Raw genomic sequence first — 17,092 nt, forward strand, 5'->3', positions numbered from 1 at the left:
TAATAAAAGTTATTGGAGATTATGCACAAAGAAACAGTTGCAATATTTCTTTTGGCAAACAATGCCTTGGTATTAGACCTAAGTCAGCCTGTGATTGATGTCCTCAGTCTTCAGCAGACTATTGATGTGGTAACCATGACAGTGCACTGCTATCCTTGCTCCATACCTAACTAGCAATGAAAGACTGATGTTTGCCTGAATGTGAAGAATCTAGTTCTTATAGCAGTACCTAAGGATGATCCAGGTCCCCCAAAAAAATCCAAATTATGTAGCCTTAGTTCTTTTTTACTACTGAAAATCTGGTCCAGAAATGCATATGCTTTGCATCAGAAATCTAGTGCAGCTAGTGCTGGTGTCACAGATGTGCTGTGCACATGTCTCCAAATCTGATTTTTGGTGAAAATACAATGAGTGGGGTGTTCTCAAATTAGAGAAGAAATCGTTTTTTTTTACTGATTTACACCCCCCAAAAAATTAGTGTTTTATCAGTGGAAATCAGTAAAAACTCATTTTAATGGTCCAAGTATGTCGGCATATTCCTAAGTTTAAAATTAATTTAAAAAATGTACAGGTTTTCAATCTCTATGAATGGCAACCATAATCTTTTGATGTTTCCTATTTAGGAGCATTCAGTGAAACAGACCACTAGTCCTTCGCTACAACTTGCATCGATACCCCTCCTGTTTGCCTGCACTGCAAGTGCTAAAATAGTGGTGGCTAACCCTATACTCCATCTGAGCAACCTTACTCATGACATTGTGCACACCATTGTGGAATTTGATTCTCCTCCACATCCAGACATCAGAAATAACCAGGTTGGTGTTGGTTTAACACACATATCACAATGTGTTGTAGATCTGAAAATGTTACTTTTTGGTAACAAATAAAATGTATATTGCAGCCAATTGGATCCAATGTTTTCATAGAATCATAGAAGTTACAACATGGAAACAGGCCCTTCGGCCCAACATGTCCATGTCGCCCAGTTTATACCACTAAGCTAGTCCCAATTGCCTGCACTTGGCCCATATCCCTCTATACCCATCTTACCCATGTAACTGTCCAAATGCTTTTTAAAAGACAAAATTGTACCCGCCTCTACTACTGCCTCTGGCAGCTCGTTCCAGACACTCACCACCCTTTGAGTGAGAAAATTGCCCCTCTGGACCCTTTTGTATCTCTCCCCTCTCACCTTAAATCTATGTCCCCTCGTTATAGACTCCCCTACCTTTGGGAAAAGATTTTGACTATCTACCTTATCTATGCCCCTCATTATTTTATAGACTTCTATAAGATCACCCCTAAACCTCCTACTCTCCAGGGAAAAAAGTCCCAGTCTATCTAACCTCTCCCTATAAGTCAAACCATCAAGTCCCAGTAGCATCCTAGTAAATCTTTTCTGCACTCTTTCTAGTTTAATAATATCCTTTCTATAATAGGGTGACCAGAACTGTACACAGTATTCCAAGTGTGGCCTTACTAATGTCTTGTACAACTTCAACAAGACATCCCAACTCCTGTATTCAATGTTCTGACCATTGAAATCAAGCATGCCGAATGCCTTCTTCACCATTGGCCAACACTGAGCTGCAAACCACTATCTTACTCACTCTGGCATTGATTTAAAGTTTTGTGGCTTCTGTGTACTTATTTTGAACATCGCCAAAACTCAGAATAAGCAAGGAACTTTTTTTTAAAATGGGTACAGTCAAGCTAAATGACGACCCACAATTATTTACAGTTCACACATCACTTTTATAACTTTGCCCCAGATCGTTTTTTGAATTAAAAATAAAATTTGAAGACTATGGGCCGGAAATTGCTCCGAGTGGTGAACAAATGGCGCTCACCACTCCATAGATTTATACTCGCCCACAAACTTATTGTGGGAACTTCCTCTAATGCGAACCTGAAAAGAGTCCAGCGTTCACCCCCGTGACCCTAGGACCTACGTGGTCGACGAGAGAAGCGCGCTCTCTCCTTGACCAATCAGATTGTAGCATCGTTGACAAGCCACGAAGAGTCAAAAACTTGAAGTGCAAGCTACGAGTCAAAACCAGGAAGTGAAAGCTACAACAGTAAAATCAATTAGAGACAGCGAAATAAAAAGGGTAAGAAATATCGAATTAAAAGACAGAGATAAGAGACAAAGCAAAAGTTTTTTTTTAAATTTTGATTTTTTTTTCAACAACTATTAAAATCGCAATGAATGAGACGCCAAACTATTTAAATTTAATTTTCAGTGCCAGAAGAGTTGTTTGGCAGTCATTAAACTTGCCATGCTGTTAAAACTTAGTTTAGACCTGATATAACTGAGCGGAACTGTTCTGTGGCGAGATTAGTTAGTTTCTAACTAAGCTGGAGAGCAAGTTGGTGCTGGTCCATTGATTGCAGCTGGTGAGGTCCCTTTAACACAAAGCTGTCAGATTGCCAGTGAACCAGGAAGATCAAGTTCCGGATTTCCTCATTTGACTGCGTATGTGTGGTCGCAGGAACTTGCTCGTCGATTTTGCCACTGATAACGGTGAGCGCTGTGAGGCTCACCGTTATTTTAAAAGCCATTTCTGGCCCTATGTTTTTGTGGTTCCAGCCATTTACCTGCCACTATGATGGTGGGATAATAAAACCTGTTATAGATTATGCACTGGATTCTGCCTGTTGATGCAACTTTTGTCTTGCGTCTAAACTCTTTGCAAGCCAATTTGCTTCTTACAGTATAGATTGCAAAGAGGGTTCAAAACTCTAATAGTTCCTTTTTTTTAAGTTAACAATCAGTGAGTAGAAAATGGGATTTGCTGGCAGTTTGACTATGGTTTGTGTTCAAGTTTACTTTGTTGCAAAGTAGTTACTGGCTTGGTAAAACCTCCATTTAATTTTTGCCAAATAATTTGAGAGATGATTTCAGCGAGAGTGTCTAGGTTTCTGTCACCAATGAACCAAACTCCATAGCACCGATAAGCCTAATATATTCACCATACTTTAATTTAGAAAAAAAAGTGAAAATTTGGACTCTAAGCTTGTTTTGAACTGGGATTTTAAATGCTATTTAATTATCAGAGCATTCATTTTAGCAGTCTTTTCCATGTTCTGAATGGAAACCAGGAACTAGAGTTTCTGTTTGTCCCCAAATGGCGACATGCCCACTAAGTAAGTCCAGAGAGTTTCGGTGCAAACCAAGGCTTAGAAAGACTTGAAATTAAAGACTTGCATTTATGTAGCACCTTTCACTACCTCAGGATATCCCAAAGTTCTTTACAGCCAATTAAGTACTTTTTGAAGTGTAGTCACTGTTGTAATATAGGAAACATGGCAGCCAATTTGCACATAGCAACGTCCCACAAACAGTAACGTGATAATGACCAGATAATCTGTTTAAGTGATGTTGGTTGAGGGATAAATATTGGCTAGGACACTGGGGAGAACTCCCCTGCTCTTCAAAATAGTGCTATGGGATCGTTTATGTCTACCTGAGAGTGAAGATGGGGGCCTCGAGGACCCCAAGAGTGCACCGATATACTCCTGGAATTCAACCAGCCAAAACCGCACAGGCTACCAGCACAGAACACTGGTAATCATTGGACTGTTGTCCGATCACCCTGGCTGTTACAACATTGGCTTGTAGGGTTATCTGGAGCCATTTAGTTGTACAAATCCTCCACCCCTCCCAAACAACGTCCGCTTTCTCCTAGTACCTGTTACGGACATCCTCCCCACCAACCTCACCAGCAGCACTGGTCACCTGTGCATTCCATTGGTTTCTGTATGCCTATCTGTCATGAGCATATAATCTGGAACGTAATCTCCGTACACTATAGTAGAGTACTGAGGGATCGCTGCATCGTTGGAGGTGCAGTCTTTTGGATGAGACATTAAACCAAGCCCTGTTTGCATGTACTGGTGATTCAGGTGGACATAAAAGATCCTATAGTACTGGAGAGTTTATTTGTATTACATTATCTCAAAAAGCATGATATTTTTATTTGAGGTAATGTTTTATTCACTTCTGTGCCATCCTCAACTAAATGTTAATTAGCTTTATTCTTTTCCATCACTGATTTTCTAGCCTAGTTCAATAAGTGTCCACAGTTCCATAGTATTCTGTGATATGCAGTATTATGTTCTTAAATAACAGGTGGGAATCTTCTACAAGTAGGAGAGTGGAGTTTATGATTAGATCCTGCCCATGAACTAACTTGATGCCTCCAATTTAATATTCACATTTTATCTGGATTTATAAGTAGCTTCTTCCCGTAAACACTGTTCCTTTTGAAAATGTTACTATTTAACTTTCAAAAGATACGGAATAAAACCAATATGCCTTTTCTGGTAACTGTAATATCTTTTTGGTGTAACTATTTTACTTGTTCTTCAGTTACCTTTTACTATGTAGGTAGACACTAATGGTCTTTCTGGTCTGATTAATATGGGAACTGCAGCTGTTAGTTCCAGGAGTGGCACATGCAGCTTTCAAGCCTTGGAGCTGTAAACAACTGAAAGAACCCACAAGATTGATACCTACAATCTTGTATTGACTCACTAGTTACTTGTTTTTGGAGGGTTGTACTTACAACTGAATTAGCTCCTATGAATGAAATGTCCAGGTAACCCAAATGGCTTTCTTATATTCGTTAGTGTATTCTACTAGATTTAAAATGTGAATGAAGCATACTGTACTTAATCTCACAATTAGAAACTATTTAGGTAACTTCACATCTTCTGACAAAACTTTTGTACACTGTGTGCTTAAAATAGAAGTTTGGAGTTTGTTTTGGTAGTTACGTGAGCAGCAGCCACAAATATGCTGTACTGTTGCCTCAATTGAATATTTAGCAACTTTTTTTCCCTTCAGATCTATGTAATGCACACTGTAGCAGCTTCTCTGTCTGCATGCCTCTACCAGTGTCTTTGTGATGGCCACAGTTACAGGTAAGTGTAAATGCAGTCTATAGAGGTGAAGCCTTTGTTTTCTTTTAACCAATTGTCTTCCCTTTCTCCTCCGTTTATGAAGATATTTACTCCTGCCAGGCAACATCCAATATCTTGTACCAAGTGGCTATTCTTCACATGCAAGCCCAGACAATGAGTCTTGAAATACTATTTGATTTTGGTGTGGCATCAGAGTGGACCCCAATCCTGTCCTCACCCAGTATCCACCCGCATATACTTTTCAGCAGGTAGCAATCAGGAACAGGAACCCTGGATGACTTTCCCTTCTTTAGCCCAAAGAAGGTTGAGGCCAAATGCACCATTCCTACTGCTATCTCAGCTGAATCAGCATAAAACTAACTGAACCTCCAATTTACTGGTCTGTGTTAGCTGGCTGAAGTACCGTTTATGGTTCAGCCATACTGGGTTTGCAGTTAATTCTGGTCAAGATGATCCACATTGAATATGATTTCTTCCAAACTTTATACAGAAGGCTTCTCAAGTTCCGGTTACTCAGAACAGTACCAAGAAATCTTAAAATTTCCCTTATTGTTTCATCTCTCTTGTCCCTTATCTATCGATCTCTTGAAATTTATCTGATGTGCATCATGCTCGGTCTTGTGCAGATGCATATATGCTTTCTGTCTTCTACCCTCCTGTTGCCTGTTTATGGTATCACTTCCATCCCATTCTTGAGTTAGCCCACTTCCTCACCCTGTCCTCCTCTCTGTCACTTTCTCTTTCTTAGTTGAGTGGTCATATTCTCCCTTCTCACTTCCCCCTCTCATTGGATTTATTTGCTACTGTTCTTTTATGTATTAATGCATTTTTTCCTTCCTCCACTTTTCATTCCTTAGAAGTAATTGGAATCTCTTCTCATCTGCCTTCCCTCTATTCTCCTATTTCTCAGATGTACTTTCCCTCCCTCACCATGCCTATCCTTCATTGGCCTACTTATATTACCGGCTCCATTTCTTACCTTCCTGTCCAGTATCCAGTCACATCTACATGCATTATTTTCCCCTTCCCCAAACCAAACTTGTGCCGCCTTCACATACTCTACCCCATAATGAAACTCAGTGCGCTCTTATCTTTCGGTGCATAAAACAAACTGGATTGCAAATGCAAGCATATATTTGAGTTTTAGTTTCTTCCACCCCTCCATCTCTATTCCCCCTATCTGTTAATGTCTCACTCCCCCCACTTTTATATTACTCTTTCACAACCCCCACCCCCGCCCCCCCCCCCAAACGTGCGTGATTTTTCTCTTGCATGCATACTTTCTCTTTTCTCTTTATCTTCTCTCCTTTTCACTCACGCACTCTCGCCATCTCTTTGGCCTTCCTCATCCTTAAGTACCTTGTGATCACTTGCTCTCTCGCACGCTGTCTAGCACTCTGTCTTTCTCTTTTTCCGTCACACTTTCCTCCTCTGCCTGAGACTTTAATGTTAATTGATGATCCTCAAAATGACTAAGTCAGTTAATGTTCCAATGAAGAAAATAAACTTGTGTTTTACCTCTCTCAGTTCTTCATCTGCAAACCAGTTCACTGGAATGGTCTATCAGAGCTTTCTGTTTACACAGCAACGTTCAAACAGAGCAGCAAGTTTAGATGGCACGGTAACTCCCAATACTTCCCCTGACAAATGGCCAGGTAAAAGCTATAGGTATTTACTATTATTCCTTTTGTTCAGTGAGGAAAATAGCCTGTTGTTTAATTTGAAAATATTCTTTCTCATTCATTCGACCTCCACGTGCCACTAAATAGGCTGTTGGCCAAATTTGAAGGTGGGAGGAAAAATCACCACAATAGTTAGAAATTGATGCCATATGGGTCCTAAACTCGGAGATTAATCCTTGTTCTGGAAGTATTTTTTCTTTATTGCAAGAGCAGTTTGTTGCTTTGTCAGTACAAATATTCACCCTTACAGTTTTGTGCTCCTTCCACATTTATTCCTGTTTTAGGTCCATCCTTTGAAAACTCATTTTGTAAAGTTTAAGCACATTCTTTTCAAAGCTTTTAACTTTGTAAGTAATCAGCATTAATATCTAGCCTTGAATATGTTTTCACATTTAAGTTGGTTGAGTAGATCATTGGTTGAGACCAGCACCTGGTTTTAAGAAATAAAATCAGAATGGTATAAATACACAGCAGGCCTGTCAGCACCTGAAAAGAGAAAAATTAGATTAATGTTTTGGATGAAGACCTTTCATCAGAGCTGGACAAAGGATCACCACTCACTATATTAACCTTTTTATTTTCTTTTCACATGCTGATGGACTTGCTATGTATTTTTAACATTTTCAGTTTACATTTCAGATCTGCAGCATTCACAGTATTTCTTGGCAAGCTTTCAGTTCATATCTTAAGCATGTCTTGTTACAGATCCTTTTCACTAACTAACACTCATGGAAAGTAGCTTTCTTTGGTGGACAGTCTTTTGAAGCTTCAACAGCAGGCTTACCATGAGTGTTTGATGTACTTGAAGGAGGTATGGAAAGAAAGAGTACTTTTCTAATTTGAAGATTGTGTCCCCATGTTCTTTATTCCACCACCAGAGAAAATACAGTGTATACAAACTCTTGCAACAATCTACAGTTGATGCTCTTTACATAGGAATAGCAGAGTGAAGTAATAATTTTTATTTTTTTTAACATGAACACTGCAGTTCAGGCGAATAACTTTCTCAAGAGTTGGAGTGTTTTTACCAAGGAACCTCTGGCTCTAGAAATGTCAAATTGGCTGCTTTTTCAGTCCGTTCAGGTTGCTGTGGACCCAGAAAACTCAGGGTTTCACTTACTGACCCAAGAAGGTTGAATAGTTTTGACTCATATAGAGTCATAGAGTTATACAGCACGGATAGAGGCCCTTCGGCCCATCGTGTCCGCGCCGGCCATCAGCCCTGTCTACTCTAATCCCATATTCCAGCATTTGGTCCGTAGCCTTGTATGCTATGGCATTTCAAGTGCTCATCCAAATGCTTCTTGAATGTTGTGAGGGTTCCTGCCTTCACAACCCTTTCAGACAGTGAGTTCCAGACTCCAACCACCCTCTGGGTGAAAAAGTTCTTTCTCAAATCCCCTCTAAACCTCCCGCCTTTTACCTTGAATCTATGTCCCCTTGTTATAGAACCCTCAACGAAGGGAAAAAGCTCCTTAGTATCCATCCTATCTGTGCCCCTCATAATTTTGTACACCTCAATCATGTCCCCCCTCAGCCTCCTCTGCTCCAAGGAAAACAAACCCAATCTTCCCAGTCTCTCTTCATAGCTGAAGCGCTCCAGCCCTGGTAACATCCTGGTGAATCTCCTCTGCACCCTCTCCAAAGCGATCACATCCTTCCTGTAGTGTGGCGACCAGAACTGCACACAGTACTCCAGCTGTGGCCTAACCAGTGTTTTATACAGCTCCATCATAACCTCCTTGCTCTTATATTCTATGCCTCGGCTAATAAAGGCAAGTATCCCATATGCCTTCTTTACCACCTTATCTACCTGTTCTGCCGCCTTCAGGGATCTGTGAACTTGCACACCAAGATCCCTCTGACCCTCTGTCTTGCCTAGGGTCCTCCCATTCATTGCGTATTCCCTTGCCTTGTTAGTCCCTCCAAAGTGCATCACCTCGCACTTTTCCGGGTTAAATTCCATTTGCCACTGTTCCGCCCATCTGACCAACCCATCTATATCGTCCTGCAGACTGAGGCTATCCTCCTTGCTATTTACCACCCTACCAATCTTTGTATCATCAGCGAACTTACTGATCATACCTTTTACATTCATATCCAAGTCATTAATGTAGACCACAAACAGCAAGGGACCCAGCACCGATCCCTGTGGTACCCCACTGGCCACAGGCTTCCAGTCACAAAAACAACCTTCGACCATCACCCTCTGCCTTCTGCCACTAAGCCAGTTTTGTATCCAAAGTGCCAAGGCACCCTGGATTCCATGGGCTCGTACCTTCTTGACCAGTCTCCTGTGGGGGACTTTATCGAAGGCCTTACTGAAATCCATGTATACCACATCCACTGCGTTACCCTTATCCACACGCCTAGTCACCCCCTCAAAAAATTCAATCAAATTAGTCAGACATGATCTTCCCTTGACAAAGCCATGTTGACTATCCCTGATTAATCCTTGCTTCTCCAAGTGGAGACTAATTTTGTCCTTCAGAATTTTTTCCAATAATTTTCCTACCACTGATGTTAGGCTCACTGGCCTGTAGTTCCCCGGTTTTTCCCTACTCCCCTTCTTGAATAATGGTATTACATTAGCGGTTCTCCAGTCCTCTGGCACATCCCCTGTGGCCAGAGAGGTTCTGAATATATGTGTCAGAGCCCCCGCAATCTCCTCCTTTGCCTCACACAGTAGCCTGGGATACATTTCGTCCGGGCCTGGGGATTTATCCATTTTTAGGCCTGCTAAAACCGCCAATACCTCCTCCCGCTCAATGTTAATATGTTCGCATATATCACAGTCCCTCTGCCGTATTTCTATGTCTACATCGTCCTTCATTACCTGAAGTGTTTTAAATTGCTTCATTCTGAAAAGTTCAAGATCTGCTAGCTGCTTTAGATTTTAAAAATACATATTTTTACACCAATATACAAGAATCCCACAGACAATGTGAGTCAATATAGTAGACTGTAACCTGTCAATTCCACTATTTAGCTTATGATCAGTACCCAAGAGAATTTCCATATTGGTAGCTGTCTTCTATTGCACCTCTTCACATCTATCCATACCTCAGTAATTGACTTATCAAGATCCCTTTCAAGATAACAATCCGGCATCACTTTGTTTTATTAAGAAGAGTGGAGTTCCTCATAAATCAAGTAAAATGCCAACTAGAGGAAGTGTTTGACCCATCTTTCATTATTGCACTGTTCCACAGAACTCTGGACAATTCATGAAGCAGATAACACTGCTTCATGAAGTTTGACTGCTACTTCCTACCTATAAGTGATAGAATTCAGGCTCAATGTTATATTGGGCTGATGATAGCAGCCAAATCTGCAAGATTCTTGAGGCTGTTAAATCTTTCTGTACAATGATTGTCAAGGCATATCTTGTCCAATGACATCAATATCAAATAATAGATAGATAATGCCTTACAGGTGCATACAAGAGACAAATGTAGAGATTTGTAGTTGCGAGCTCTGCAGCTGTATCTCATCCTGTTTACTGTAGTTTCCCTCAATGGGCATCCATTCTCAAGCTAAATTAACAGAGATAAGTGTCATGGCACATAAACAAGATCAAGCTTTCAACAGTATGGCTAGCTAGTTTTTCAACAGATTAGTCCACAGTAAATTGGTATTAGTTTTGATGGTCATCACCACAGTACCCAAATGGCCTCCTTTCTGACTTCTGGCTCCATAGTATGCTGGTATGATATCAGGTGCCATCAGCAACTCACCATTTTTTTCTTACCATTTCACAGAGCTGAAGTGTGTTATGGAAGATGTCTTGGCACGATCTCATGGTGAGGCACCAAGCAGATGTCCAGCACTTTCCCATAGAAAGGGAGGGAAAAATCATGCAACTACTCAGTCCCATCACACAAGTGGGTAATCTTCACCTGCAATTACCTGAAGTGAATCTTCTGGCAGCTTTTCCAAGCAAAAGCAATCACTTGAACACAAATCTAGTACACCAATTTAAGCTTAATTTCACTAAGTTTTCTTCCCTCTGGATTCTCCCCATGCCAGACACCTTCTGCAGCTGAGACCTGTGCTGAAAATTTGCACCCAGATTTCTGTTGATGCTGCTCTATAATGTTGAGGTATCCAACAGTGGCCCTGTCTGAATGACTCTTGATTTTTTGCTCCCTCTATATAGCACTTCACCATGACTGTGTGTCTGAGGTTGGGATTTTGTGTTGGGAACCAATTCTTACCAGTACTTGGGACAGCCTAAAGTTGAACTGACCTGTGAACAGGCCACTCGTGCTGCCCCTTAAGACATGAGAGATTGGGGAGAACTAACAAATGAAAAAAAAAGAATATTTCTGATAGATGTTCCTTAAAAAAAAAGTGAGTGAGTTTCTCAAAGAATCTGAAATACATTAATTTCCTAATACTCTAATTCACAGGTATAAAGGAGCTAATTCATCTCTTAAATTCTGCTGGAGATGAAGACAAGCCCAAATTGACAGTCCTACTCTGTGAGGTGTTGACAGCAGTTTACCTTAGTCTATTTGTTCATGGCTTGGGAACACATTCCAGCAATGAGCTCTTTCGCCTTGTAGCTCATCCTCTTAACAGCAAAATGTGGGCCGCAGTTTTTGGTGGAGGTGCCCGTGTACCTGTGAAGAGCCAAATTCAGCTTAAGCCTGTTACAGGTTCGTTCACTTTTTTGTCACCTTAAAAATGTAAGTGATATTTGTATAAAATTTCTGATTTGATATGCTTCAGCAGCATGTATGCTGGCCAGTGCAACAGCAAAATAGAAATGACATGAAAATACTGGAAAGAGATGACAAGTTAACAATTAAATTTAGAAACCTTCAGCAAATTAGATCAGCTCTGACGAAGAATCTCAAAGCAAAATGTTAACCTGTCCTCTTTTTTTCGATTGCTGAAGGACCAGCTCTGTATTTTCAGCATTTTCTGTTTTGCAACATTCGCCGTTTTACTTTTTATTTAGAAATGAAGTAATTTCAATTACCGAGAGCAAAACTGAAACTTTCATCCCTGTAATCATTGGAAGAGCAAAAAACTGTAATAACAATATTATCTGATAAGTAAGGTATCTTCTCACAAAACTATCTAAATAACATTGACTGACTAATGATGTATAGGATAATTTCCTTCAAAAAGTTTTCTCTAGTGCAATGTGTAAGTCTTTTTAATATTTATTATTTTTGTTTGGAATTTCCTTAATTGTACTTCATTGCTTAAGTGTCTTGTCAAAAAATGTGACTGATTACTATTAGATTTTTTTTCAGTACATTAATGCAGCAAATGAAACTCAATAAACAACTAAATCAGATATTGTTTGTCTTGCTGTGAAGTAACAGTTGAGTATTCTGCTTACTGTAAGAACATTTTTAAAAATAATATATACTCCAAAATAGTTTTATCCTAGAAATTCTTTATTGCAGCAATGTGTTGTATTTTGTGAATAATAGTCAATTCATTGTGAGGAACTAATTTATTTTAAAACTGCCAAGATCAATCGCCCAACTGGGCAAACTATTTTTACTCCATTTCCAGTTTGAATGGCATTCAGAAGTTTGGATATAGCATTTCAGTCTTTAGCTTAATGCTCCCAGAACATTTTAAACTGAGCTTTATACACACACAAATCATTTTGTTGTACTGCACTGATGATGCTGATAAAATTAGTTGACAATAGTGAAGTGAAGGAACTCAGTGGATTAAATACTGTTATCTTTTTACATAAGTATTCTGAACACCCCACATAATTGTGTTTTGTAACTAGTTGTCAGCTTTACCCACACAAGAATATATTAAAAATATTTGTCATTAGGAGATGTAGGATATTAGGATATGTGTGTACAAACAGAGATGTTACCAATAAAGTCCTCAAGCATTAAACAATATATGTAAGGTTTCCCTCAATATTCAGTAATAATAAATGCAAGTAATATATTTGAACATGAAGAAAAGGCAGGTAGTACAGTGCATTGTAGCACCCGTGCAGATTTAATGCCATACTACACTGAGTTCCTGATCTTAGTTGCACTGCTGTGGATAAGAGCTGAGCAAAAGCCTAGCAACCTTTCCACAAGAAAGGAAGGGATAATAGGTGAGAAAATTGTTACTCGACCTCTGTTTTGTGTCTACTAGGAGCTGGTTCTAGTGCAGAATAGGCTTAGCACCAGTTTGTCTCCCATTTCTCTTAACCTTGAGGTGTGTTGCTCAGGCAGGGAGAGAAAAACAAGGGCATATATGTAAGTAACAAACCCATAGAAAGATTAATTGAGACCCCTTTAAACCTCACTAAAGAAAGGTGGGATGCTTTTTTTGAACATGTGTAGAATATTGTACAAAATGGGATAGGGATAATTTTCCATAGGAGCAAACTTTTCTTTAGAAATTTTAGGCCCAAGTTCTTCAAATAAAATAGGCAAGTTTTATTTTTAGTGGTGAGCACCTCACTTCATACTGAAAACCTTTGAGAAATTTATGCATTGGATAAGGAAGTAATGTAACTTTTTTTTTAATCCTTGGTAGTAATGTAGACAGAATACAAAACTGTAAAAAGTACAATGCTTAGTTTATTTCACTATGGAGACTCAAATTCTCAGGCCATCTTCACTGGTCTGTTATACTGTACATATCGGGCATAGAATTTCTTAGTAATGAGCTGTAGATTATTTCTCAATATTCTACAGTTTTTATGTTGCAATAGTTAATCCTCTCGATATAAATTTTATCACTGAGCATGTTGATGGCTTATATTCATACTGATGGCACAAAACTGAAATAAAACTCTTTTGTAAAATGTAAACTGTATATTTATAATGCATACTTTAGTGATTTCAAGAAAGTTGATGGCTGTAGGCCACTCAGACATTACACATTATGTCCCTTGAACCCTCTGTCTTATTATCACTCCCAAGAATCCATTTTTTATTCAGCACAGGAAAACATGTACAGATGTTTTCTGAAGAAATTGCACAGGTCTGTTTCACGATAATTATTGTGAATCACAAGAATTGGTATATTCAGGTTATTTTTACAATTGTGCACACAAACTATTTGGGGTAAAGATAGTTTGACAATGGTCTCAGAGATCCATTATTCTCCTTACCAATTGTGTGGTCTCAGGTCTATAAAAATATATATTTTTAAACTTGAATATGATAATGAAATTAAGGGCTCCAAAAGGTTTACTCTGATTTTCCAGCCTTTCAAAAACAATAAACATTTTGTTTTTTCAAATTTAAGTGTTTACTATCCATGTTCTTACTTTTATTTCTATTTTGGCAGTAACCCAGCACTTAGAATCATAGAATGGTTACAGCACAGAAGGAGGCCATTCAGCCTGTCGAGCCCTTGCCGGCTCTTTGTAAGAGCAATCCAATTAATCCCATTCCCCTGCTCTTTCCCCATAGCCCTGCAATTTTCTTCCCTTCAAGTATTTATCCAATTCCTTTTTGAAAGCCATGATTGAATCTGCTTCCACCACCCTTTCAGGCAGCGCATTCCAGATCATAACTACTCGCTGCATAAAAAAGTTTTTCCTCGTGTCGCCTTTGGTTAAATCTGTGTCCTCTGGTTTCTGACCCTTCCGCCAATGAAACAATTTCCCTTTATTTACTTTATCTAAATCCGTCATGATTTTGAACACTTCTATCAAATCTCCTCTCAACCGTCTCTACTGTTAAGGAGAGCAACCCCAGCTTCTCCCGTCTATCCACGTAACTGAAGTCCCTCATCCCTGGAACCATTCTAGTAAATCTTTTCTGCACCCTGTCTAAGGCCTTCACATTCTTCATCAAGTGCGGTGCCGAGAATTGGACACACTACTCCAGTTGTGGCTGAACCAGTGTTTTATAAAGGTTCAATATAACTTCCTTGCTCTTATACACTCTGCCTCTATTTATAAAGCCCACGATCCCGTATACTTTTTTAATCACTTTCTCTGTCGAACCACCTTCAAAGATTTGTGCGCACACATCCCCAGGTTCCTGCACCCCCTTTAGAATTGTACCCTTTGGTTTATATTGCCTCTCCTCATTCTTCCTGCCAAAATGTATCACTTCACACTTCTCTGCGTTACATTTCATCTGCCATGTGTCTGCCCATTCCATCAGCCTGTCTGTTTGTTTTTCTTTTGAAGTCTATTACTATCCTCCTCACTGTTTACTACACTTCCAAGTTTTGTATCATCTGCACATTTTGAAATTGTGCCCTGTTATACCCAAGTCCAAGTCATTAATATAATATCAAAAAAAAAGGCAGTGGTCCTAGTACCGACCCATGGAAACCACTGTATACCTTACTGCATGCAAGTAGTTATATTCACAGAAATAAAAACAATGCATGATAAACATTTGTTCAGTATCCACTATTCGTAATTCTTTTTGTATTGCCTTTGTGTTTCCAGCAACAGATTGATACTTATCTATTTTGACAGGAAGATGCTTACCTGAGCATAGCCAACAGCAGATAGTAATGTACTCCATGGATTGTGTGGGGTTTTCAAAAGCTCTTACAATCTTCAATCCTGCGTGTTCTGCAAGTGCAGCAGGCAAGACAAATAGGACCTGAGTCTTTTATTTAGCATCTGTGCATAGGAAGCCATTACAAAATGTGAAGACCGTTCATACTTTTGGTTTATTACTGCTTTTATAATGCTGTTGCTTTGGTCTGTACTTATGAAAAATAATAGTTGAATTTCTAATGCTTTTAAATGCTCCCTTTCACATTTTAAAAACAAAACAAATTTTATTATACAGTTGAATCCATGCCTAAGCAATCTTGATGTAAGCAAGTTCGTAAAGTACCAGAACACTCATTTTGTGAGTCACGAATTGCAAAATTAATAGAGCAGCCAGATTGTGGCACTTTTTTGTCCACTCTACTTGTTATACACATTTAAGCAGAATTCCACCTCATAGTGTAGCATTTAATGGTTTTCAACATTTATCCCTTCTATCAGTAGCACCTGTTGCAATGAATAGTTCTGATAATGTCCTTTTAAAACTGAAATGAATAAAAGTTTATTATAATTAATACATTTTTTAAAGTAAAATTTTGCAGTGATGAGCCTTGCACTCGATGTCATCATGAAATGCAATATTTCAGGGGTTTCATGGTGATGTAATAGAGAACAGATGGCACATATATAAAAAAAAAATTCTATTGATGGTGATGTTTTCCAAATCTACTCAGTGACCTACACATCAATATAATGTGTTATAGATTTAAAATGTTCAAATTTAATTTTGAATGCTTTACCAAATTTTCAAAAAAATCAGGATATATAATGTGGATCCATGGGGTATGGCTTTTATCTCCCATCAAAACACTCATTTCTTTTATTTGTTCACCGGGTACGGTGGTGCTGGCAAGGCCGCATTCACGTTCCATCCTTAGTTACATTACACTATATATTGTGGACAAGAGTTGCATGTATGTGAGAGTGGATAGGTCTGGCAGATTCCCCCCTCTGATGAACATTAATGAACCAGTGGGTTTTTTAATCACAATTCACCAGTTTTCATGGATTTATTGACTTTAATTCATAACTTACATAAGATGGGATTTGAACTCCCAACACTCTGGCTTACTAGTCCAGTACCATAACCACTATGCTACCTTACACAGACCAGATCAGAATTTAGTTGCACATAAGTTATCAATGAAGTCCAGTCATGGGGTATAAATTGTATACTGCAGGTCCTCATCACGTCCCATTGTAAATGCCAGACTTGTATTATCCTGAGAGAAATATTTCCCATATTGTAGTTTATTGTTTGAAAGGTATATCGCTCAATTCAAACCTAAACTTTGTCAATATAATATATTGCATTCATTTGATTTGAAATAACAGCATATCACACTGAATAAATTGCTGTATTGCTAAAATGGGTAAACATAATTCATTTTATAAGTTAATCATTGGGTTACTTTTATTTTGCACAAAACAGTGCACATCAAAGTTGAGTTCAGATTGAACTTCACTTGAGAAGAAGACATTTAAAACTAATCTGCATCTCCAGAACTTTCTGGAAAAGTAATTGGCATAACAACAGCGTGCAACAGGTAGCTGTTACATTTTCACTAACTCTCATTAATCAGAGAGAACTTTTCCAGCAGTGTCATATCCATTGTGTGATCTGTGAGATCAAAGTTTATTTTTACCTGCAATTAATTTCAAATGACTTCTAGCTCATATTTACTCAAATATATAATTATTGGTTTCAGACCTGTTAACCTTCCTAGAACTGAAAATTACAACCAATACCTCAGATGGCATACCACCTTATATGAACTCTAGTCAAAATACTTTGGGAGAGCTACCAATGGAGAAAACTGGTTGAAGAGAAAAAATGTTTTCCTTTCAATCCTTACTATAATTTGCATCACATAGCCTTATGCTCCTTACTTGAAAACCAAATTGAAAGTTGACCACATAAAGCTTTATAAAGCGTATGAAAGGAAGCCAGTAAAGCAAGAATGAATATTTC

At 38.8% G+C, this 17,092-nt stretch overlaps 1 protein-coding gene across 6 annotated transcripts in view; it reads left to right on the top strand.

Moving 5' to 3' along the window:
* The window catches only part of LOC137320967 (dmX-like protein 1), a 209,858-nt gene that overhangs the window by 134,437 nt on the left and 58,329 nt on the right, over nt 1-17,092 (top strand). For all 6 annotated transcript variants that reach the window (XM_067983005.1, XM_067983007.1, XM_067983008.1 and 3 more), the window contains exons 25-28: nt 624-815; nt 4,850-4,926; nt 6,454-6,581; nt 11,021-11,269. In XM_067983005.1, the coding sequence (XP_067839106.1) occupies nt 624-815; nt 4,850-4,926; nt 6,454-6,581; nt 11,021-11,269 (646 nt within the window). The remainder of the gene's footprint in view (nt 1-623; nt 816-4,849; nt 4,927-6,453; nt 6,582-11,020; nt 11,270-17,092) is intronic.

The sequence above is a fragment of the Heptranchias perlo genome, chromosome 4 (assembly GCF_035084215.1).
Source record: "Heptranchias perlo isolate sHepPer1 chromosome 4, sHepPer1.hap1, whole genome shotgun sequence".
NCBI lineage: Eukaryota > Metazoa > Chordata > Chondrichthyes > Hexanchiformes > Hexanchidae > Heptranchias > Heptranchias perlo.